This window comes from Orussus abietinus, unplaced genomic scaffold, assembly GCF_000612105.2.
Source record: "Orussus abietinus isolate OABI.00-Male unplaced genomic scaffold, Oabi_2.0 scaffold8, whole genome shotgun sequence".
Taxonomy (NCBI): domain Eukaryota; kingdom Metazoa; phylum Arthropoda; class Insecta; order Hymenoptera; family Orussidae; genus Orussus; species Orussus abietinus.
In genome coordinates this window covers 2,002,145-2,025,447 of record NW_019395997.1, presented here as the reverse complement: position 1 = coordinate 2,025,447, position 23,303 = coordinate 2,002,145, and the positions used below count along the sequence as shown (strand labels likewise).

The window sequence follows — 23,303 nt, the reverse complement described above, 5'->3', positions numbered from 1 at the left end:
GTAAAAAGTCGTAACGATTAATGATACGCCATTATCGGTGATATCGTCGGGTCGCGCGTCCCTCTCCCGGCCCTCCGGGGAGCACATCGGCATCCTCGGAGCCGCTCCTTCCGGTTCCCGACCCCGCGGCGGACTCGTTCGCCCTGCCTTCGACGAAACCCTGCCTACCGGGTTCCCGAGGAACTCGGTCCCCAGGAGGCGCGGACCAGAAGGAGCGGCTCCTCGGGCCGGGACGCGCGAAGGTCCTCGCGAGAGGACGACTCCCTAACCTCTCGGGACAAGGATATATATCAGGCGATATATAACGACACGAGGCTACAACGACTTAGGTACGCACGGTACGATCGATTAAATTAACAATAGATAAAAAGTGAAGAGGGTTTGGGCCGAAATTGTCGTGATTGTCCCTTTTATTGCTCTAGTAACGTGAGAAATTTGCGGGCCAAACCCTCCACGAGGAAGGCAATACTGTGTTTTCATTTTCTCTCCCGTATACACATATATGCATGTACGTACATATATGTATACATATATATATTTCTCGTATCGTCTCCTACTTTCTTTTCGCCTCCCTACCTCGTTTATCCTCTGTCTCCCTTCGTTAACCGAAAACGGAGGGATTATTTATCCTGTCCTCGATTGCGTCTCGATATATATACATATATATACACGTCTCGGTATGCATATGTATATAGATATCCTCTCTGACCTCTCTTTCAAGTTAGTCGTTAGCGTGGACCGTAGAAGGCATTTTCGTTAAGTACTCGTACTCGAAAACTTCGATAAAATCGACTTATCTAAAGTAAATCGCGAGCGCGGAGACACGCTCGCTTACGTGCTCGATAAACGCCCGCTGTTTTTTTTTCTTTCTTTCTTTCTTTTTTTCTTTTATCGGGTCTGACTCTCATTGTACCGTGCAAAATCGTAATATGCGGTTATCGTGATGCCCGATGATTACATCTGGAATATATGTATATATATATATGTATCTCTCTAAATCGTAATCTCCTGGACGCGCCGACCGGAAGTGCCTCCGCGACTCCCTTCCCGTTTGCCGCCAGTTTTCCATCTTTTTCGGTTGTAAATAAGAACTTTGCCTCGGTCCATTAGTGATCCCTCCCAAAGGAAAGTGTCCTTTCGATGAAAGATGGTAAAACCCGAGAGATGGTAACCCTTCGTCCCTTGGTCGAAAAAGTGGAGTAGCCAGAGGCCTTCCTCGGGCGGTCGGGGTTCTACCTAGTCTCTAACGAATATTCGAAAGATCGCGACATCCGCCAATTCGAGAATTTCCATTTTCCTTCTGGATCGAACCACGGTATATAGGCATTGTACATAAACCTCTACAGGGTGTCTCTCGACCAGAGCCCCCGACCTTTGGCGCCTCCCCTCGAATCTCGACCCAGTATATACTTTTTAACACATATATCTACGTATTTCGAACCGAATACGCGAATCTCGACCCAGTATATACTTTTTAATACATGTATGTACGTATTTCGAGTCGAATACGCGAACATGACATTCCCTCGCCCGGTCGCGTCGTCCTGGCCGAGAGAGCTTCTGCGTGTATAAATATATATATGTGTGTATATATAAATGTACATATATATATCTTCACGTATATGCCTGTATGATTAAATTCCCAATCTAGAATCTAACACCTGTCGCAAGTGTATATACATATAGGTCCGTGTATACCTACATGTGCATACATGATATCTCGAGGAAAAGTGACTTTTCCCTTGGTTCAGCCCTAAAAAGTGTAGGTCCATACATGATATCTCGAGGAAAAGTGACCTTTCCCTTGGTTTAGCCCTAAAAAGTGTAGGTCATATCTCTTGGACCGAAACTAGAGCAGGACCGTTCGGGACTCGAGCTCGGCCGGAGTTTGTTCGATAAATTCGGTCGTATGACCGAAATAAGAAAAAAGAAAAAGAAAAGAAAGGAAAAAGTGTCTCCCTCCCGAGCCGAGCTCGAGTATCCGAGCGAGTGGTCGATCCCCCTAACTTCCGCTTATCCCGGAAATAGTCGGAGGGCCGTAATCGTCGGCAGCGGTAGCGACGACGGTCACATCGTTAATAGTAGCGGTAACGATAAGAGTAACGATAGTAGTAACAGCAGGAGCAGTAGCGCAGTAGACCGCCTTCTAAGAGCTAATTGGTGTTCGTACGTTGATCCCCTTTTTTGTCATTTTGGTACCGAGTTTCTTTTTAAGAATTTCGTATTAACATCTAAGTAGACGTAACCGCGCCCGGGGTCTCTAGTATCCCTCCCGACGCGATCGCCTCCTTACCCCGTGGAACTTGAGACGCGATATAATACTTTTGATCCCTGCCCGCTTCCGAGCAGTCCTCCACCAAGGAGGTTTCCTCCTCCTTTCCCCGTTCCCGCCCGAGGACGTATCTCGCGGAAGGCCTCGAGATCGGCCCCGGGTTATCCTTTCCTCTTCGCCTTCCCCTCCTCGCGGTGGGTGTCCCCGGGGTCGGCGTCAAAGTACACGCAATTCGTTCGATAGAAAGAGAGATAGAGAGAGGAAGAGAGGGGACAGAGAGACAGAGAGAGAGAGAGAGAGAAGTAGAGAGCGGACGCGCTCTTAACTAGCAGCTAAACCGAAAGATCCGCGTTATCACGAGCTGATCGACGCACGGACGCGTAGGCCGATCAGAGGAACCCTTATGCTTATCGTTGGAGCTAATCGTTAAGACTAAAATCGTTGGGTGCCCTGTCGATGGTCTCAAGCGTTGCCGCACAAGGCAGGGTGTCAGAGAACGCCGCCGCCCTCCTCCGTGACTAGCTGGAATTGTTCCTGACCTGCGCAAGAAGGATCAGCTGTGAGGTCTGACAGGACCGACAAAGGGTAGAGGATACTCACTGTAGAGGTACGCGGCGAGGTCGCGGTCCTCCGCCATCAGGGCCAACTGCCGAGGGGTGTTCCCGTGGCGGTCGCGCACCGTCAGGGTGGCCCCACCCGCCACCAGCATGCAGCAGATGGACCGCCGCTTCTGCTGGGCGGCCTTGTGTAGGGCGGTCTGCCCCCTGGAAGGTTTCGACGTTTCAGGCGACCGGGATCAAGGGCCGGGGCGAGAGCTCGCGGATCGACTCACTTGTCGTTGTCGACCATGTTGAGGATGGTCGGAGGAGAGCAGGCGATGAGGTATCTGACGACGTCCTTGTGTCCGTGCCTGGCAGCGAAATGGAGAGCCGTCTGGCCCGTCGCGTCGATGGAGAGGAGCGAGTACCCTCGCTGATGGAGGTCCTTCAGGGCTTGGAGGTCGCCGACCTTGGCGGCCTTCAGGATTCCGTCGGAGGTCCTCTCGAGGAGGCCGTGGCTGAACGCGTGGACTTCCGAACTCAGGCCGAACAACCTGTCCCTAGGACTGAAGGAGACGAGCTCGAGGCATTTCGGGAGAGAACTACGGAAATCGAGGAACGTACCTGATGAAGGTGGTGGAGTGCCGGTGCTGCGGTTGCACTTCCGAAACCGCGGAGATGGGTTTCGAGGAGCTCTGTCTAGGGGGTTCTTCGGGCATCTCGTCCTTGAGAGGCGGCTCGGGCTGCGGGGGCTTCGGCTCCTCCTGGACCTTGGCGGGGACTTCCTCGGCCTTGAGCTCGGTGGGCTCCTGCCGAGGCCTCGAGCCGACCTCGGGGTCCCGGTCGGACTTGAGCTTCAGAGTAGGAGCCGAGGCCAGCCGGGAGCGTTCGTCCCTAATCGCAAGAAGTCCTTTAACCCCTTGCCTTCCTCGGTCCCTCGGTCTGTACTTACTTCGAGGTCGACTTGCCGGACCTGGTGGACTGGGCGTCCCGCCTGTCGCTGGCCGCGTCGGCGTCGGCGGACGTCGGCCCGCTGGAAGTCTCCTCCAGCACGTAGACGGCCTCCACGGCCACGTCGGTCACGTAGTGGAGCTGCTCCTGAGCCCGGTCTATCCTGAAGAAGCGCTCCGCCGTGCACGCTGGAAAGTACGACCCGTCAGCTCGCGGCTCGGAACGCTGTCCCGCCGATCGACTTACAGTCCAGGAAGCAGCAAGAGTCCATGGGGTGGTCCTTGGCGAGGATCTGCCGAAGGGACTCCAGGTCGGTGGCGGCGTCCAGGTCGAGGGGCTCGGCGGTCCACGAGACGGCGGCGCTCTTGAGCCTCTCCTTGTCCGAGTGATAGGCCTCGTAGTCGGACATCCTGATCCTCATCACCGGCAGCTTCAGCCTCTCCAGCTTGGCCCCGACGTCTCGATACGGCTTACCGGTGCTCCGCCTCTTGGCCAGCATCGTCGCCTGGTTGAGCAGGCTCAGGGTTATCACCGACGGGAGCAGGCGACAGGCCTCGCCGTCGACCTTGAAGGGAAATTCGGGACGACGTGAGAGAGGAACCGGGCCTCGAGTCCTTCGGGCGCACCTGCATGGGGATGGTCCTGGTGGTGACGAGTTTGGCCTTGCTGCACTGAGCTATGCAGGTGCCGTGGCCGCCCGCCTGCAGGAGGGGCAGCTGGTAGGTGGTCAGCCCCACGACCTCGATGAGGCCGTCCTCCGTGGTAGGTTCCTTGGTTCCGCTGGTCGCCCCCCAGGGGTGCGTCCCGCCACCGTAGGAGGCTATGTTCAGGAAGACGATCGCGTGTACCCGGTGCTCCTTGAGCTTCGGCGTCAGGTCCTTGTCGTCGCACTGCAGGGTGACGAACTCGGAGAGGTCCTTCCACTTTCGGCGCACCAGGTCCTTGCCGCCCATCTGGCCGTAGAACATCTTGTTGCGCAGCCGGGAGTTGAACTTCTCGGGGTGGGCCTCTGGAAGTAGGTACCGACGTGGGTGGCCTCGCCACTCGGAGGAACTCTCCTCTCGGAGACACTCACCTCTCGCCTCGTGGAACTCCAGGGCTATGTGCGCGTCCACGCCGAGGGAGAAGTAGTTGTTGACCACGTTGAGGGGCAGGTTCTCCTTCCCCTTGCCGGCGTCGTCGTCGCTCGGGGCATCCTGGTTCCTCTCGACGACCAGCTGCCACCGGTCGAGCAGGGTGGTCTCGCTGTCGCCGATGTTGGTCAGGATCTTGCCGATGGGCTCGTCGGTGTACCCACCGCCCCATCCCAGGGCCCGGGCCAGGTCGTTCCCGGTGCCGAGGGGCAGGACCCCCACGGCCGGAGAGGGCGACACCCCGATCTGGTCCAGCACCGAGAGGACCCAGCCGACCGTCCCGTCGCCTCCGCACGCCAGTACCCGGAGGTTCGGCACCTTCTTGAATAGCTCCAACCTGGGGAAGGCGATTCGCTCGTCAGTCGGAGGCTTCTTCCGGGTCGTCGAGGTGGAGGGGTCCGCGAGGCCGCGCCGCGCTCGACGGATGCGTTTTCCTGGTAAATAAGTAAACCCTCGACGGAGGCGGGGACGTAACGAATTCGATTAAACACGCTATTCCCGGGCCGGGTTTTAAGGATTCAGGTGCTCGGATGCATTATTTACTCGCGTTGCCATTAGCTCGGACGGAAAGGCCGCTTCCGGAAATCTATGCGGACGGACGAATATTTATGGGACGGCTCTCGCGGCGCGGCTCCGCGGGAACGAAGCAGGGACTTCGTTTAAGGGAGGAGCTAGGTCGCAGTCGGAGACACAGACCCCATCCTGGGCCCGCCCTGGGTCAGGTCGAAGACCTGCCGAGGGTTGAGCAGCCACTGGAACTTCTGCAGCAGCTTGGCCCCCTGGTTGCCGCCGGACTTGGGGTTGATGAAGACCAGGACGGGCGTGACGGTGGCTGTGGGGATGGGCTTGATCACCCAGAGCCGATCCTGCTCCTTCTCGTTGTTCTCCTTCTCCTTGTCCTCCTTCTCCTTCTCCTTGGCCTTCTTCGAGGTGCCCTTCCGCCGGGGGGACTTGCGCAGACTGCTCTTGAAGCTGCCCTTCCGGGGCAGCTTGACGATCCAGGAGGGCGGCACGACGATGGAGGCGTGGGCCCCGAGCTCGCAGTTCTCCCCTATCCTCTCGACGTTGAAGCAGGACTCCTTGTTGTGGTAGGCGGCCTTACACCAGCTGCAGCTCACCGCCACGATCTCCTTGGAGCCGAAGCTCAGCTTCGACTGGAAGGACTTGCCGCAATTGGTGCACTTGCCCTTCTGGGACCTCCGATGGACCCAATGGTGGTGCGTCGAGGTCTGCTCGCGGTACTGGCGGACGCCCACGTCCCGGAAGCTGGTCTTGCAGGCGAACTTGAGGTTGACGGCGCAGAGGGCGTGGGCCACCACCCTGCAGGCCGAGCACTTCATCCTTGGCCCGTGTTTCTGCGAAGAAATCCCGGTTCTGGTCACTCGTCCTGAGCTCTCGGCTCCTTTCGAGGCTAAGTACCTACCGAGCAGTCGTTGACGTAGCAAAAGTCCCCGGAGGCTGCGGTGGGCACCCAGAAGTGTTCTCCATTGATCGCCCCCGGTCCCCAGTCGGGCGTACTTCGTGGCTCTCGGGGAGTTCCGCTGGGCCCGCCCTCTTCCCTTCCTCTGGAACCGTCAAAGGACGCGGTGAGCGTTTCGCGACTCGGAGGTCGGTCGACGGGCTCCTCGGACGACTCGGCGACCCGGGGGCGACCTCGGCTCCGAGCGTCGCCGCCGCATCGAGTCGTCCCGGGCCCGTCCAAACGACGACGACGACGACGACAAGGCGCGATCGCGGCGGGAAGCGAGGAAGGTCGACGTGCATCGAGGAGGTCGGAAGCCGAAGAGAGGATCCGCGGGGGTTCGGAGGAGGGAGAACACCTAAAGCCGCGGCGCTCCGGACTCCAGACCTGGACGTACCCACCCTCTCAACGAACGGGACCCATTCGTCGGCAGAAGGGCCGTGTACCTAGTCTGGGCCTCCGTGGGCAGGACGATGTCCACGCTCTTGGACCGGGTGCTCTGCTGGGGCACGGCGAGGGAGTCCTGCCGGTCGGCCTTGTCCCCCTTGTTGCCGTCGAAGCAGGAGTCGACGGAAGCCGCGCGGTCCCTCTTCGGGTCCGGGACCGTCAGGAAGATGTCGCGCACCACCAGCCCGTTCCGCCGCCGCTCCAGCTCCTCCTCGTCGTCGTCCTCCTCCGCTTCAGCCTCCTCCTCCTCCTCGTCGTCGTCGTCCCTGGGCCCGAAGCTCTGGAGGAAGTCGAGGGCCTCCTGTCGGGCCAGCTTCGGCGAGGAGACGGACCTCCTCCTGGGCCGATGGCGGCTCGAGGCCTCGGCCTCGTCCTCGGCGCCCCCGGAGGAGGCCTCGTCGAGGGCGAGGACGGTGTTCTCGCCCGAGGGCGTCAGAGTAACCCTGATCTCCGGGCTGCGGTCCCTCGACGAGTCCCCGTCCTCCTCGCTGGTTCCGGCCTCCGCCTCGACCTCTCCTCCTCCCGCTCCCCGAGAGTCCCCGTCCTCCTCGGAGCCGGAGGGTGAGTCCTCGCCGCGGCTCTCGTGCAGGCCGCGATACTCCTCGACGCAGGCACAGTGATAGCAACCGGAGAGCTGGATCGTCGGGGCCCCCGAGAGGCCGCCGGTCCCCCCGGGACCGCCGAGGGCCCCAAGGGGTCCGGGCGACCCGGGGGATCCAGGGGACCCGCGGGGGAGGCGCCGCTCGCTGACGTCGAAGCTGCGCGAGCGCTGCTGGCCTTGCAGCTGCGGCACTCTCAGGGTGGTCAGCCTCCGGGTGGCGCCGGCGTCTCGATGGGACCTGGCCGGCGAGCACGACGAGGACGAGGACGAGGAGGCCCTCGGCTCCGGGGCCCTCGCCCCCGGGCCCGTCTCGTCTCGCCTCTTGGCCTCCAGCTGGATCTCGTCGAAGGACGCCGACCTGACCTGCTTGGGTACCTCCAGACTCGACTGCGACTTCATCTCCGCCCCCGTGGGGGTGCGCGACCGCTTGAAGGTCGAGCGCAGTCGCTGCATCTTGGCTTCGTCACGGGGGGGCCCCAAGGCGCCGCCTCCCCCTCCTCCTCGGCCTCGCCCTCCTCTCCGGCCAACCTGGCCGAAGACGCCTCCTTCCTCGACGACGACGACGCTGCTACGTTCCCACTGCCGCTCCCCTTGTCGGCTACCACCCTGCAGCCCATCGTACCTCGTCCACCGGCCGCTGCACCTCCTGCGATTCCGCGACCTCCCCTTCCTCGGCCGCTCGGAGCACCGGGTCGTCCCTTGGGCCCTCTCTCGCCTCCGAGGGCTCCGGAACCGGCCGCTATCGACGCATCGATCCGTGCTCGCTTCCGCAAATTAATTCCCACCCCCTTCGGCCCCCGCCGGGGACGACCACGAGGGAAACGGCCCCGGAGTCGCCGCCGCTCTCGAGGGTGGAGAAGTCACGGGGATACCTCGGCCTCGAGCTTCGCCTCCGGAGATGCCGGCGACGTCCTCCTCGCCGGCTGGCCACGGATTTCGGTTGGGCGGTCCGGGCGACTTCGGGGTCTCGCCGGAGGACTCCCAGGGGGTGGAGGCGCGGGATGAAATTGGTCCTGTCGGAAAATTCGGTTTTCGGGGGTCCTCCTCTCCGTCCGACCTCGCCGCAACGAGGCGGCCTTCGAACGGAACTCGGGTTCGGAAAAAGAGTCGGGGGCGAGCACGAGGGGCGCCTCTTCAGGTACCGAAGTAGACTTAACGATTAACGACGGGTACTAAATATACGCGGTAAATTCGAGTCTCCCCGCGGTCCTCCGTGGTCCCCTCCGGGCACCGAGGTCTCGAGGTCCCGATCTGGTCGAAGGCCGGTATCGACCGGGAGTCCGCTCGACCAGGCGCCACGCCGTCGCCCCGGGTGTTCGGGAGGGTCCGGACGGCGAGCGGTCCCGGGCCAGGTGATTCTGCCCCGAGGACGGTCGTCGCGCGCAGCCGGGGTGGACTGATCTCGCGGCGGGTTAGCAGGGTCCGCGAGAGGGTGAGTTCCGAGTCCCTCTCTCGGCCGCGCCTGCGCGCCGAGGAGCCCCTCGCGGGTCCCTCGGCGCCCCGGCGTCGGGAGGCGCGCAGGCTCGCCGGCGCCGCCGCCTCCACTTTCACGGCCGCGGCGTCCTCGCCCACGTCGACGGAGACTCGGCCCGCGACCGGCCGCCGCTCTCCTCGGAAAGTCGATACGAAAAAAAGTCCGGAGCCGTTGCGCAACCTCCCGGAGGAGGCGCCTCGACCTTGGGTCCGGAGCTGGGTCTCCGAGACTCCTCGATCGGCCGGTCCGATGGGCGCGAAGGGCCCTCTCTCGCGCGCGGAAGGACCGCTTTATATATAGGAGGAGGCCTCTCTCCGCTCTCGCCGAGAGGTCGGGGATCGGAGGAGGAGAACCGTATGTAGGACGCGCGGATGCTCGCGGCCACCCCGACGCGCACGCTCCGGGTTTCCCTTTGATCCCTCGCGGCTATCAATCGAGCCGCCCACGCGGGACTCCCTCCGAGAGATCCCCGACCGACCCGGACGGATTCCGCGTCTTTTCCGCCAAGGCCGATCGTTAACGCCGCGGATCCGCGTTTCCTTGCGGGCCCGGCTCGGAGGGATCGACTTCCGGAACGACGCCGCCGAGGTCTCGGGGAATTCGTTCGGAAGCCGAGCCGCGACGAAGCGTGGTCCGCCGAGGCGGTGGAGGCGCCCGGTCGATCCGGTGCTCGGTGCTCCGGATAAGGTCGAAGGAACCCCCGATGGAATGCCAACCTCTCCTCCGAGTCCCGTCTCGGGCGTTTGAAGATCGTCCCCTCCTCGAAATTCACCCGGTGTCCCAGACCTGGAGCCAACGCGAGCCACCTACAATGCACACGAGACACGACGGTAGGTACTGCTGCACATCATCCACGGTGGAAGGACGGATCCCTGGGACCCCTCGTGCCGAGGGACGCGACTTTCCCTAGGAACGACCGGGCTCGGGGAGGGGTCCGAGGAATTCGGCCGGTCCTTCCCCCGGGACTCGTGCACATTGGAGGGACCGGGCGTTTTCGGGCTCCTCTCCGCACGTGCGAGCCTCTCGAGAGCGACTCGAGCACCGCTCGATTCGCGGATCGACGACCCTCGTGGATGTCGGGAACCTCCCGAGGTCGGCCGGCAATTTTTCTCCCGGGGGACGGGGTATCCTCCGAATCGACGCTCCTCCCCGCGATCGACGTCGATCGCCCCTTCTCGAGGGGAACGTCCCTTCCTCCCGACGCGAAGACCCGGTCGCTCGATCAGCGCCGTCGAGACGGTGCCAAGGTTTCTCGGACTCGACCGCGAAAACGCTCTCCGTAATTATCGCCTCCTCCGCGTCCAATTCCTTCGCGTTTCTCGAGGCGGCCCTCTCGACTCCGTCATCCGGCCTCGCCTTCGCTCGAGTACCTCGAGGATAAAGCCGCGGTTAGTCATCCATTGACGTCGGGCGTCCCACTCGAGTGCCCCGCGTACGATGTAGAAGCGATCGGAAACCGAGAGACGCGGCTCCCGGGTGTTTTCCATTTCTAAGACCAGGAAGGACTCACCGGCCGAGCTCCGGCGGGTCCTCGGCGAATTCCCCGGACCATCGGCGTCGGAATTTCGTGAGGATCGCGCGTCCCGTGGAGCGACGCTTCCCGAAGCAGCGGCTGCATCTCGACGACGAGGGGCAGCCGAATATCATTTTCGGGATTCCTCCGGAAACGCTTTTCCACTTTCCCAGGGATGACGAGGAACCGCTCTTGGGGCGCGTCCTCGCGGCACGGACTTTTACCCGGACGCCCCAAGGATCTCGTTTTTATTTAACAATCCGGGTCGCTTGACGTTTTACGCGAGTCCTAAAATCGCGCGAAATCAACTGTCCAGTTTTTTCGTTCCAGGGTGCTCGTCGATGATCTCCGGGAATTTCGTCGCGCGGCTGCAGGAGTGACGGCGATGACGGGTCCCGACCACGTGCTCGATAAGAACCCACGCGATGTCAGTCGCACGTGCCGGCGTCGAGACGTCCGTATCGCTGGAACGTAGCTTTGGAAACGCCTCGACGTCCGCATCGTTCGAGCGACGTTTTCCGCGCGTTGCATCCGGGTGACGGAGGAAAAACGGTCGACCCTGGTCACTTCGAGGAGAGAGAGAAAAGACGAAAGAAATACCCTCTCCTTTTGAAATGGAAATTTTCCTCTCCGGCCGCGTTTCCGCGGTACCCGCTCGTTAGCTCGCGAATCGATTTTCCCGAGCTCGAGAGACGTACCCCGATTATCGCGGAAGGAACCGCGAGTACCCTGGACGGGGTTTCGAAATTGGCCTCCGATACCCACTCGATTAAAAGCCCCGTAGATCATTCCCTGGAGATTACTCCGGACTCAAGGGCGCCTCTCGGCCTCGCCGAGGGCCGCAGATGGGGACCGCCCGGGACGCTCCCGTAAATTCTTCATCGAGCCGCACTTTGACGGGCATCCTGGGGGAGTTAACCGAACCAGACGCGCCTCCTTAAGCGAATCGATCCGACGTACCGAGAGAGTAGCGATCGAGACCTCGCAAAGGACGGCCCCGAGGATGCGCCCCGTATCTCGCGCGCAGTCCTCTAGGACGATCTCGCCATCCCCGGGAAGGGAAGAGGAAGAAGGATATCTCGCGAAGGCCCCTCGTCCGGTACCGCGGAGGTGGCGGAGGTGCGCAAGACTGGCTCGATACCTCGGGACCCGGGGACCCGGGGCCCTGGGACCGAGGAAGAGAGGGAGACGGCCCGACCGGTTTCTCGCGGCCGTCTCGCCCGCTCTCGCGAATTTACCCGGTTACGTAAAGCCAGTCGGCCGGTCTCGTCGCGGCGTTAATTACGGAGTCGGATCAAGGCCGATCCCTCCTCGGGGCCGGAAACGAGTCGTTGCCTCCACGGTCCTTAAGGTGACGTGAAAGTGGCCTCGAAGAGGTTTTGTTTATAAAACTTTTCTCCCAATTCGATTTACCAAATAGTTTGAGACACTACAACGTGAATAGGTAGACTGTAAGGAAGGTCCTGAAACTCGTGAAATTTCAATTCTTTTTAAATTTCTTTACAAGTATTTTAAAAATAGTTTATGAAAAATGAAATTTCCCGAGTTTCAGGACCTACCTTAGGGTCTCCACATTCACGTTTTAAAGTATGAAACGATTTCAAACACCCAGAAAAGTTTTATTAACGATTGAGCTTTCGGATGCCACTTTCACATCCCCTTAATGTGATGTGAAAATGGCGTCGAAGAGATTTTGTTTAAAAAAACTTTTCTCCCAATTCGATTTACCAAATAGTTTGAGACACTTTACAACGTGAATAGATAGACTATAGGGAAGGTCCTGAAACTCGTGAAATTTCAATTCTTTTAAAATTTCTTTACAGGTATTTTAAAAATAGTTTATGAAAAATGAAATTTTGCGAGTTTCAGGACCTACCTTAGGATCTCCATATTCACGTTTTAAAGTATGAAACGATTTCAAACACCCAGAAAAGTTTTATTAACGATTGAGCTTTCGGATGCCGCTTTCACATCCCCTTAACGAAGCGCGAGCGATGGACCGCAAGGTCGGTCGAGCGGGGACGTTGTCGCGACGACCGTCGACGTCGGTTGAGACGATCCTTTCCGTCCACTTTCCGGGTTAACGCGCGTCGATGCTCCCGCGACAACGTCCTCCCTCGAGGAGGATCCACGAGACGACCTCTCACCCCTTTCCGTCCTCCTCGTCGCGGTCATCTTTGTCGTCGTCCGCCATCTCGACCGCTCGAGAGATCCCGAGATCCTGGCCGTGGCGCCTCCGCTCCTACTCGAATCCCGCGGGTACTCGCCGGTACTCGAGTCCACCTGGACCGATCCCCGAGGAGTCCCTCGGTACCATCCGACGAGAGACTGAAGCCGAGGAGGCGATCGGCGCGAGCCGAGTTGCCCTCGGAACTCGCCCTAAGTCGCTTACCGCTCCCGGGCCGCGTCCCCACGGCTTCCGAAGCCGGACAGCGGTTCTATTTTCTTGTAATACCCTAACGCCGTTAGCGGCATCGAAATCCGGGACGCCCCAGCCGATTGGATCACTGGGAAGGAAGGAAACGAGGCGGACGCGGTACTCCGCGTCGTCCGGGTTTCCGGGTTCCCCCGCCGGAAGGATCCCCAGGATCCGACTCGCCCCGATCGCTCTATCCCGGATCATTCCCGCGATCCCGTCCGCGTTTCCTTCCGACGTCCCGTAATTCCCGCCCGACACGAGGCGCGGAAATCCCGGGTGCCCGACGTCCCGCCTCGCCGACCCGGCGCGGCGGCATCCTGCCCGGAAATTCATTTCCAACGTTAACCCGTTGCGTCGCGACGCCTTTGTCTCGCGCACGTAAATCCCTAACGAGCGGTTCCATTGTCATTTGACCCGGTGCGAGCTCGGCGTCGGGACGGCGGTAGCCCGAGAACGAGGGACCGCCGTCCGCGTTCTAAGTGTAGACACATCCGCGGTCGTTTTGAAAAGCCCCCCGCGCCAGGATCGCCGAGCGGAGTTCTCAAGGACACCTCCGCCGTAGGAAGAGACGCGGCCTCGCGCTCGAGGTACCGGTCTCGGTCTAAAATTGACGGGACAGGCTCGGCGGAAAGAGAAAGAAGAAAAAAGAAAATAGAAAAAGGAAAGCGTCGAGGCGTCCCGGGCCCTCACCTCATCGACGACTCCTCCTCTACCCTGCCGGTCCCGCGTAGTCGGCCGCGCGTCCCGGGTCGCTGCCGGTGGGCGAGGCTCGCGACCGACGAACCTCGTCGCCGTGGCCGCTCTCGGGGATCACCGCCATGACACCTACCCAGGCCCAACGTTGGCTCGGTCGTTGGCTTCCGGGTGTCGCGCGCGGAGGCGCGAGAGAGCGCCGCGGTCGCGACCGGCGCGCCGCGCGCCGATTGGCCGGCGCCGGTGCAGCGGTGCAGAGCGTCGCGGCGCGCTCGGCAACAGGTTGGGCGCGCGGCGCGCGGCCCGGGGGGGGCCGGTTTATTCTCGGCGCTGGCAAGCGCGCGCAATTTCGCCGGCCGAAGCGGGAGGATAGCGCACGTCCTGGCGCGGCCGCTCGGCGACGCCGTTAACGACGCTCGGAGGGTCGCCGCGAGACCTCTGGGTATAAATAGTCGCGACCGGAAGGGAAGGTTGGGACGAGCGGGGCCGGAAGTCGGAAGGAATCTCGGAACTCCGGGTCCGGTCGTCCGGATGTACATCTTCCTTCCGAAGAACGGCGTCGCGTCACCGAGGACGCGGTCGCTCGCCGGGTCCCCCGAAAGAGCCGACTCGGTCCCGGGCTCGGGAACGACCTAGGATATTCATCGGCCAGCCGGTGGAGGTGACGCAGACGCCGCCACCTCCTGTCGAGAAGACCCGAGTCCGATCGATCGGGACGATCGCGTCTGCGGAGGGAGAGAGAGAGAGACGGAGCGAAGGCGAAACGGGAGCGGTCCGGCCTCGTTCCGGTTGCGATTCCCGACGACGGAGGAAGAGGGTTTCTCTCTTCCGCCCTCCCGGGTCCCCTCCCGTCCGTCCGGACGTTTCTGCCCGCGGCCGCGTCGCTCCGACGCGAGAGAGCCCTCGAGCTTCGGGCGGGTCGAGGTCGAGTACTCGGGGCGTCGGGCCGACGACGGACCGACCCGGCCCCGACCTCGACGTCGCGGAGCGATCCGCGTCCCTTCTCCGCACTTGGCCGACCACCGGATGTCCTCCGGTCGCTGGCTCCTTCCCAAGGCGCGATCGCCGTAGATCCTTTCCGCGACGCGTGCCTCGGCTGCCAAATCTCGTCTCGCGCGCCGCGACTCCGCGAGAGCTATTTAAACGGCCGAGATGGCCGCGAGGTTTCCTCCCACGGTCCGCGTAGGCGGGAGCCGTCGAGCGAGGAAACGGGAAAATCGCGGTCTCGCCGCTAAACACGCGACGTCGCGCGTCGGGGCGCGAAACGAGGTCGGGGCGCAAGAACGGCACTCTCGAGGGTCTTATACGATAAATCGCTTTATTTTAATAATCCGTGTACTCGTATGATATTGTAATAGTAATAAGTAGTAGTGGAAGTAGTAGGCGCGCGCGGCCTCGTCGCGTGCCGGAGTCGCGTCCGGAGAGTTCCCGAGGGAGGAGCGACTCGAGCGGCTTCCCCCGCGTCCGGGCCGCCTTGCGCGATTCTGCCCTTCCGTAGAATAATTGTAGCGTAGGTAATGGAGTAGACGTAGAAGTAGAAGTAGAAGTAGAAGTAGAAGTAGCGGGTCGCGGAGTTACGGCGCGTGCGCCACGGCCGACGGATAGTTGCCGACGCGAGCGAAAATGGCCGACGGAAGCTTATTCCTCCTCCTCCTCCTCTTCCTCCTCCTCCTCCTCCTCTTCCTCTTCCTCCTCCTCCTCCTCCTCCTCTTCCTCCTCCTCTTCCTCCTCCTCCTCGCCCTCGGCCTCCTCCTCGCCCTCTTCCTCGTCGAACTGGGGCTCCTCGAGGTCGTCGTCTACCGCGGCCTTGGTGTCCTCCTCTCCCTCCGGAGATTCGGGGTCGTCCTTCTTCTTACCCGGCCTCTCGCCGAACCACTTGGGCAGCTTCGCTGGAATCATCGAAGAGAATTCTCTCAGTTCTCGGTCTCCGAAGCCGCCGCTACCGTTACCGTCCGTCGCGACCGCGACCGGCGCCGAGACCGAGACCCCTCCCTCGAGGAGACGTCTCGGTCTCGGCGGAAAGCGAGCCTCGGCCCCTCTACGTACTCTTCTGGCGACCCAGGAACTGTTCCTTCTGTTGGGTCCACTGTTTCTCGACTATTTCCTTCTGTTGTTCGGTCAGGCCCTGAAACAATAACGGAGAGACTGGCATGCCGGGGTTACCACACGGGGAGTGCCTAATCCCTTTGACTGGCGCCAAACAAAAGATCGGTCGGTCCTGTCCGTCGAGACGTCGGAGTCGGTCGGGGTCGGGGCGTTCCTCGTGCTCTCGCTTCGGCTCTTCGGGAAAGCCGGGACCGGGTGACCCGGGGTTATCGCGTCTTCGGGGACAGGAGCGGAGACATCCAAGACGGGGGAGAAAGATACGAGAAGAAACACACGAGGGAGCGGGCGGGACGTGGGAGAAACGCTCAATCGGACGGACACGGATTGGTCACGGGTCGTTTCCCACTCACTTTTGGTGCGCTTCATGAAAAGTTCCGTTTTCTGTTTCCACAGTTTCTCGTTGAACTCCGCTAAAAGCGTGTCATAGCCCTGCGATTCAATGCATTGATCGAGTTGAACCAGATTCGACCAAAGTGCACGGGGAAGATTTCCCGACCCGGTCGCGATTCCGTCACGTGGACGCGCCGCGCGAATCGTCCGTTCCGTTTCGGGAAACCTTCTCCGTGCAAGCCCAAGGATCTATACGTTCCGCGAGGGATTCTCGACGGGTCTACTTACACCCTCGAAGAGCTTCTTCTTGTCGTCGTAGGACCTCGTGTCGACGCGGCGTTCGTACTTGGAGGCGACCTGGATCTTGGGCTGTCGTCGGAGAAGAAAGTTAGTCGAAGGTCCCTCGGCCAGCGGAAAGGGCAAAGTCGGACACTCACCGGGTATTTGCCGGTGAGGGCTTCGGGGTCGAGACCCTTCTTGAGAGCCTTGTGCCTCAGCTGCTGCTTCTGTCTCTCCTTGAGCTCTTTCAGCTGATTCCCCGGGAAACGTTAAAGAGAGTTACGCCGACCGGAAGCGGTGGAGTCGGTAGGTACGCGTCTGGAAACTCACGTCGTAGTCCTGGCGTTTCTGGCGCTCCTCGAGGTCGTACTTCTCCGTCTCGAGCTTGACGATGGTCTCCCAGAGCTCGGTGGCCTTGGCGCGGAGTTTGTCGATCGAGAGCCCGTCGATCTCCAAGGGTTTGATGCGGAAGCTCAGGGAGATCCTCTTCTCCTCCTCGAGCTGTTCTTTCGTCTTGTTGCGCTCCAGTTGCGCCGACGAGAGGTTACCCTGTGCCGAGTGAAAATCGCTAAATAAACGGCGGAGCCTCGACCGCGGGGAACCGGGGAAAGCTCGAGGGTACGCACGGCGAGGTCCTTCTTGGTGATGGTGAAGTTGGGTCCCTTTTTGCTGGCCTGCTCCTTCATCGCCTGCATCATCGCCTGCCGCTTCTTCTCGGACTCTTCCAGGCGCCTGCAAAAACGAGGGCGATCGTAGGTCGGAAAGCTCGGGGGACCTCGCGATAAGGGGCACGGGATCCCTCTACCCACCTTCTCTTCTCCTCGATTTCCCGTTGCTTCTTCTCCTCTGTCAAGGAACGTCATCGGGACGGTTAGTCTTTCGATAGCGCGAGGTGTCCCTCTAGGCGGGAGCACCGAGTAAGAACCTAGGGCTCACCGATTTCACGTTGGCGACGCTCCTCCTCCTCCTTCTTCTTCTGGGCCAGTCTCTTTTCCTCGTCGGCGCGGGTGATCTTGCGCTTCGCTTGCTTCTCCTAAAACGAAAGACCGACATGAGAACGGGGGAGACATTCGCGATAGTAGACGAAGGGATCTCGCAAACGCACCTTCAGCCGCTTCAGTTCCTCCTCCTCCTTGGCCCTTTGCTTCCGCCATTCCGCGATGTATTCCTTTAGCTGTTCGTCGAGGTCGCTTCTCTTCTGTTCCTGTCTCTGGGCGTTTGGAAAGAGAAGAAGGTAACGAGGAGAGTCCGGTAGCGGGACCCGCGCCCCTTCGCGGTCTCCCGGGGGAAACGGGCGGAGACGGGGCGAAGGGGCGGGAGAGCCATCTTACCTTCATAAACTCCGGATTTTCCGATTCCCTGGAGGTTGGCGGGCAACGAGAACAAAAGTAACTGGGTTTAGTGTCGGTGCCTCTCCGAGTCCCGCGACAAGCTCGGGGACCCCGGGTAGTTTTCCCTCCGCTTTCTCATCCGAGCCGCCCCGTGTCCCCCCTGGTACCCCCTGGTGTCCCCTGCCACCCCCCGGCATCCCCTCGGTACGCCCTTTCGGAGTACCGGGCGTATCCGGAGAACGCATCCAAAACCGACACACGGACACAGAGACAAACGCAAGACCTCGTCCTCGCGCGCGGCCACGCACACACTCGCGAATGCACGCATGCGGACACACGGACGGACAGGCAAGACGCAGCAGACGCGCACGCGGACATTCAATACCAGGCTAGCGGATTCGGGGGGCGGGGAAGCGAGACTCCTCGGAGGACGCGGAGTCCCCCGTCTCGTCGGGGATCCCGAAGGAGAGGCTCGCGGATAGGGGCCGAGGAACCGAGGGAAGAAAGAGGATAAAAAGCGACTCAGAGCGAGAGGGATATTTCGCAGGCTCGCGGGCTTTCGATTCCGCTCGATCCGCCCGGTTCGCCCGGACGAGGACGCGCGGACGCGGACGTTACGATATATTAAAAGAGGCCAGGGCGACGGCGAGCTGGGCGAGGCGCAACAACAAGAACGTTATCATTCCACGCGTGAGAAAACACCCCACGAGGTCAACTTACTTTTGGGACGCCCTACCCCTATAAGAACAGAAAGCACAAGGTTCGATTATTAGAGTCGAGGGTGGAGGGCGGACTGTGCGGAAAGCGTCTCGTCTCTCTCTCGAGAGGGGCGACCCTCCGTCGGGAGAGACGCGATGGTCGCGACGGCGACCGCGAAGAGGAGGACGCGGACTCGCCGGCCTCGAAGCCGGGACGGAGAAAAGGGAACGCGGCCCGGTATACGCGTTTTCTTTCCTCGCTGACACACACATATATATATATATATATATATATATATATATACACGAATGCACGACACGGGTCTACACGCACTCGTTCGACACAAAGGTACACGTGCGGAGCGGCGCTCAAATGCGAGGCAACGGAGAGGAGGCGAGAAGATGCGTTTCCGCCGGAGAGCCCTCCCGTCTTCTCCCTCTCTCCTACTCTTTTTCTCTCTCTCTCACCCTCTGCCCTCCGAGCGCGAACGGAGAGGTCGAGGCGAAGGCCTAGGACGGAGGAGCGAGTCCACGGGGTGCATCCGGCACCCGGAGCACCCCGTGGAAACGCCCTCGGGGATCTTTGACTCTTCTCTCGGGATGCGGACGACGAGAACGCTGCGCTCGGCAGGGACGGAGAGACGAGGCAGGAGACAGGGCACGGCACGATACGTAGCCAGCGAGTCGAGGAGAGACAGAGAGAGACGGGCTCTCGCGACTCGGGCCCCTCGGTCTCCCTTAGGGACGGTCGAGAGAGAGAAAGAGAGAGGATCTCTCGACCGTATCTCGGAGCCCGGGTGTCCGGGTCGACCGGGAGCCCTGCCACGGATATATACACAGAGATGCGCAGAGGCGCGACGTCGAGTCGCCGAAGATAGATATAGAGAGATTTGGCAGCAGCAGCTTTGTCACTTGACAATCGACATATGAGCGGACGTAGGAACAATCGACCGACAAAGGACAGACATTCAGTGGCAGGCACTTGGAACTTACTCGATCTTCTTCTCCGGCTGCCTTTTTCGATCGAATCAAGGGATCGCGGGTCATGTCGATCGGTCGGCGAATCGTTCGGTCATTGATCGGTCATTGGTATCGGGTGTATGTGGAGAAGAGAGAAATAGAGACACCAGAGTCAGTGATTGGCTCCTCTTTCCTACGCCATGCCTTTCCTTTCCTTTCCTTTCCTTTCCTTGACATCGCGGGCTTCTCCGTTCGCCCCTTCCTCCGATCGTCTTTCCCTCCGTGAAGGGAATAACGAGGAACCCCTCCTAAACCCCTAGATGGAACGTCGCTCCATCTCGGTACCCTCGCAAACTCGTCTACGAGTCGACGAGGATCGAGCGGTCGCGGGGGTCCCGTCCTCCGGGGTTCCCTCCTCGGTATCTCCAGTCCTCCCCGGAACCGCGGCGCCTCCGATAGCGCGCTATTTCCGTATCTTCCCGCGGCGCGAATAGCCGTATACCACGTGGCTACGAAAATACCGAGTATCCGATTTCTCCGTCAAGGTTTTCGCGCCCGTCCCGTCGACGCACCGGCCGTTTCTAAATAAAGGAACGCGTCCTTTAGAATCCGAAATCGGATCCGAAGGCGAAATCGAGACCGACCCGCCGAGGAGTCCCACGCTCTGGAGAACGCCGGAGAACGGAACCCTCGCGATTGCGATAGCTCGAGGATAAAGAAGAAGAAAAAAATGCAGAAAAATCCGCGGAGTTTCCGGCCACGCGTCCGCACCATGCCATCCTCGGGAACGTCCCTTTTCTTTCCCTCCTATCGACATTCTCTCTACCCGGGCCTCCCGGGAGAAATATTTCCGGCGTCTTTGCTAAACTACGAATGGGAGCTACCGTCCGCGCGGCTTAAGAGGTACGCGCATCGGCATCCAGCCGCTCTATTTCCGTGCGGAAAACGCGCTAATTTTAACTGAGGGATGCGTAGGTTCACCCCGTACTACGGAACATTCCCAGAGAGCGACGTTACGTGGGGCTAAGCGCTGACCGGAATTCCTCCGAGACTTAACCGGCAATTACGCAATTATTTTCCCGTACTTCCGTCGTCTGCGGAAGGGATCCCCGGTCGGAGGGAAAATCGGAGGCGATCGGCCGTAAAGGGGCGCGCGAAACGTGGAACGCGAGTTAATCTTTCTTTTGTTCCTTTTTAATTAAACGGTGCACGATGCGGCAAATCGTTTCCTACAAAACTCGTCCGGATGGACGTGCTCCGGGATTTTCGTCCGAGTCAAATTTCCGCATCGTGCCCCGTCCTAGGATCGGGAGCCCCTTTACCGGAGAAGCCGTCGATCGGTTAACGTTGGAAGAAACATTAGGAGAGAAATAAAAAAATTACAAAGAAAAAAGAAGAAAAAAAAACTTGGACGATCGATCCGCGGCGCGATCGATGATCTAAGGACGCGAAAAGGAAGGAGCGATCGAGTCCGAGGACTCGGAGACCGCGGAAAGGCGACCATATCGACTCTAGCCTATCGATAAACTTAATCCGGAGATGCTGTACGGTCGTTACGAGACGCGACCCGGCATCTGGCACTTACTTCCTGCAAAGAAAAAAGGAAAACTTTCGTTAGGACGGCAGGAACATGCGTTAAGACGGTCGATTAGTTAATGAACGCCCCTGGTAGGGGGAGACACTTACACTTCCTCGACCTCCTCCTCACTGCTAGAAGAAAAGAAAAGGAGAAATACGGTGATTAGTGATACGGATAACGTGGGAAAATTCGGGCCGAATAATGCGTATACGTAACTCTATGTGCAAGGGTCGACTGTTACGGAGAAAACCGGGAGGGTCAAACGGTGGGCAATCGGTATCGAGAAACTCCGGGGGTAGGGACACTCGTTCGGGAGATCTCTTCCACGAGGCACGCTCATCACTCTAGGGTACGACGTGAGTTTCGCCGGTTAGCGAGCGGCTAAACCGGGTAGGTTGACCGGGGGTAACTCGTTGCATTCTTAACCACATAACACAAGTCGTGGGAGGGCTCGGGCCATGACGGGTGAATAATTCATTCCTCATTCGTAAGGTAACAACCGGAGGGGGGAAGAAAATCCGGGAACCGTCGTTACGTATGCATCAAGTGTTCCCCACTGTGTTCCGTGTTCTCTGTTCTGTAATTGCGCGCGTGCATCCCGCTGGCGAGGGTGCCGCGAAGGCTCGGCGACTCGATCGACCGTTTCCTGGGGCGAAGCTACCAAGGGGGGCCGAAACGGTTCCCTTGAACGACCGAAAACGATTTCCGATCGCCCCGGTCGAGGGGATGGTTAAAAGCGACTCTGCCGACGCGAAGGTATACTCACGAGTATTGCTCCTCGTCGTCGGACATGTTTGCGGTTTACTCGTCACGCTGCAACACACAAGAGTAAGGAGTCCGTTAGCGGGTTGGCTCTGCCGAGGCCCGATCGGACCCGATTCGCGGGACAAAGGGCCCCGAAAGGCGAAGCCGGGACGCGCCGAGGTAATCCGATATCGAGGTCCAGTTTCCTAACCCTGGCCGCGGGCTGGCCGGCTCGAGCTCTATAAGGAGCCAGCGGCCCCTTCTTCCTCCGAGTCGACGGCGGCCCGCCTAATTTTAGACCCCTCGCGACGTCCCGACTTTCCGAGCCTTTCCGAGCCTTTCCAAGCGACCGTCTCCTGGCCCTTTCGAAAGGAGCTTATTTTCTACGGCGCGACCGGGTCCTTTTCCCGGAAACCTTGGTACCGTGGCGATCGAGAGGTCCGCCCGGGACCCAGCTAACGAGTCCGACGACTCCTCGCTGTCGGTTCCCGCGGGACGTCGAAATCCCGAGCCTGCGGCGATCTCCGCGAGTCCCCACTGGCAGGTCCGGACGATCTTTTCCCCGCGCACACCACGATGACCCCGGTACCGACCGGCCAGGAGTCCGGTGAATTATAAGAGGTCAACTTACACTCAAGGGCTTGCGAGTCCAGCAGAAAGGAAGGGACGCGTGATATCTGAGGCCCTGTCCGAGATAGCGAGCCTGGTCACCGACACGCACAGCGAGCTTATCCGGTGGAATGTGGAGTCCGCGACGGCTAGAGCGGCTCTGAGGCGAGACCTCTCGGAGCCGACCAGGACCAAGAGGCTTCTTCTCCGTCGGCGTCCCTCCCTCGGGCCCCAGGCCCTATTTTTAGAGACGGATTATCATTCGAGGAGCCGCCGGTGCCCGTCCTGAGGAGACTCGGCGAGCACATCGGGGCGCAGGCGTGCCGCCGCCGTCCTGGTCGGGGGCTATTTCGGTCCACGGGATTACACCCGAGAGACCCGAGCCGGCCCCTCCACCGCCGCTGCCGAATCGGTGTCCGCACCGAAATCAGTATCTTGACGATTTCGGGCCATCGATACCCGCCGACCGCCGCCGATCGGGTGGCCCAGGGTCAGGAGTTCAAGGATCGGGACCGATGCCGGGCGGTCTGGCTTTTGCCCCGGCTCCGTTTTACGGGCTTCCTCGCTCTCGAGGCTGTTCGCCGGACCAACGCTCCGAATTGGGGATGGACGGCTTCTTTCGACCTTGAATGGCATGGAAGTAATTATGTAGACGGGTATAATAGGTATTTATTCGATAATAAAATGGGCGATATCGAATGTCGACGGGTTTCCCCGATTTCCGGGTCCCGTGGTAAATTAGGCTGCAGCGAAGCGTCGTGTTTCTTTTTCCCTTAGCGGAAGAGACGATCTCGAGCTCGGAATTGGGACACGGTGGTCCGCGACTCGAAATAAGACGAGCACGCGAGGGCGTCGGCGTGGATCTTTCGAATATCTCGGAGAGGGCAGAAAGGAGCGATCGGAAGGACGGAAGCTACAATCTCGGCTTTTCGGCTGGAAGCCCTCGGAAGCGCGCGGTCGTCGCCTCCATATATGGCGGGAGCCCTGTCGGGGGAGGGCGTCGCGGCGCTATAAATTTCAAGCCAAGACCGAGAGCTTGACGCTCCGCGCGGACGCGCGGACCGATCGACGTCGATACTCTACATTCGAGACTCATTTTTTCATATTGAAAAGCGATCCAGATTTACGTGATTCCAGGAACTCAAACCGTGAGAAGATTCGTC

The 23,303-nt window shown here is 60.1% G+C and overlaps 2 protein-coding genes across 14 annotated transcripts; both read right to left on the bottom strand.

Moving 5' to 3' along the window:
* Positions 1 to 392: 392 nt before the first annotated feature.
* On the bottom strand, positions 393 to 13,687 carry LOC105699506 (eye-specific diacylglycerol kinase). Of its 4 annotated transcripts, XM_012424544.2 has the most exons (12): positions 13,502 to 13,687; positions 6,759 to 8,418; positions 6,319 to 6,460; positions 5,592 to 6,250; positions 4,838 to 5,232; positions 4,389 to 4,771; positions 4,009 to 4,327; positions 3,764 to 3,950; positions 3,436 to 3,705; positions 3,105 to 3,377; positions 2,873 to 3,036; positions 393 to 2,811 (listed from the first exon to the last, which is right to left on the bottom strand). In XM_012424544.2, the coding sequence occupies exons 2-12, from the start codon at positions 7,856 to 7,858 to the stop codon at positions 2,762 to 2,764; spliced, it is 3,942 nt and encodes a 1,313-aa protein (XP_012279967.1). In that variant the 5' UTR covers positions 7,859 to 8,418; positions 13,502 to 13,687; the 3' UTR covers positions 393 to 2,761. The 4 variants fall into 4 exon arrangements, with proteins under 4 accessions (XP_012279967.1, XP_012279968.1, XP_012279969.1 ...); XM_012424545.1 differs by lacking the exon at positions 13,502 to 13,687 and having other exon boundaries at positions 3,785 to 3,950; positions 6,759 to 8,581; XM_012424546.1 differs by lacking the exon at positions 13,502 to 13,687 and having other exon boundaries at positions 6,804 to 8,581.
* Positions 13,688 to 14,805: 1,118 nt separating this feature from the next.
* LOC105699495 (troponin T, skeletal muscle) lies at positions 14,806 to 22,433 on the bottom strand. Of its 10 annotated transcripts, none has more exons than XM_012424530.2 (15): positions 22,163 to 22,426; positions 21,554 to 21,600; positions 20,891 to 20,918; positions 19,242 to 19,262; positions 18,271 to 18,288; positions 17,551 to 17,578; positions 17,325 to 17,429; positions 17,156 to 17,252; positions 17,029 to 17,065; positions 16,846 to 16,951; positions 16,550 to 16,768; positions 16,378 to 16,470; positions 16,229 to 16,309; positions 15,551 to 15,629; positions 14,806 to 15,393 (listed from the first exon to the last, which is right to left on the bottom strand). In XM_012424530.2, the coding sequence occupies exons 6-15, from the start codon at positions 17,554 to 17,556 to the stop codon at positions 15,143 to 15,145; spliced, it is 1,074 nt and encodes a 357-aa protein (XP_012279953.1). In that variant the 5' UTR covers positions 17,557 to 17,578; positions 18,271 to 18,288; positions 19,242 to 19,262; positions 20,891 to 20,918; positions 21,554 to 21,600; positions 22,163 to 22,426; the 3' UTR covers positions 14,806 to 15,142. The 10 variants fall into 10 exon arrangements, with proteins under 10 accessions (XP_012279953.1, XP_023289915.1, XP_012279955.1 ...); XM_023434147.1 differs by having other exon boundaries at positions 20,891 to 20,915; XM_012424532.2 differs by lacking the exon at positions 18,271 to 18,288.
* Between the last annotated feature and the right edge of the window lie 870 nt (positions 22,434 to 23,303).

Coding starts and splice junctions, on each gene's coding strand:
- LOC105699495 (XM_023434146.1), bottom strand. CDS start 21,579: ATGTCCGACGACGAGGAGCAATACTC. Junction 16,952..17,028: donor GAAATCGAGGAGAAGAGAAG/GTGGGTAGAGGG, acceptor TCGTTTTTGCAG/GCGCCTGGAAGAGTCCGAGA. Junction 16,310..16,377: donor CCCTCACCGGCAAATACCCG/GTGAGTGTCCGA, acceptor CTCCGACGACAG/CCCAAGATCCAGGTCGCCTC.
- LOC105699506 (XM_012424544.2), bottom strand. CDS start 7,858: ATGCAGCGACTGCGCTCGACCTTCAAGCGGTCGCGCACCCCCACGGGG. Junction 5,233..5,591: donor CAGGGCGGGCCCAGGATGGG/GTCTGTGTCTCC, acceptor CGCCTTCCCCAG/GTTGGAGCTATTCAAGAAGG. Junction 4,772..4,837: donor GGAGTTCCACGAGGCGAGAG/GTGAGTGTCTCC, acceptor ACCTACTTCCAG/AGGCCCACCCCGAGAAGTTC.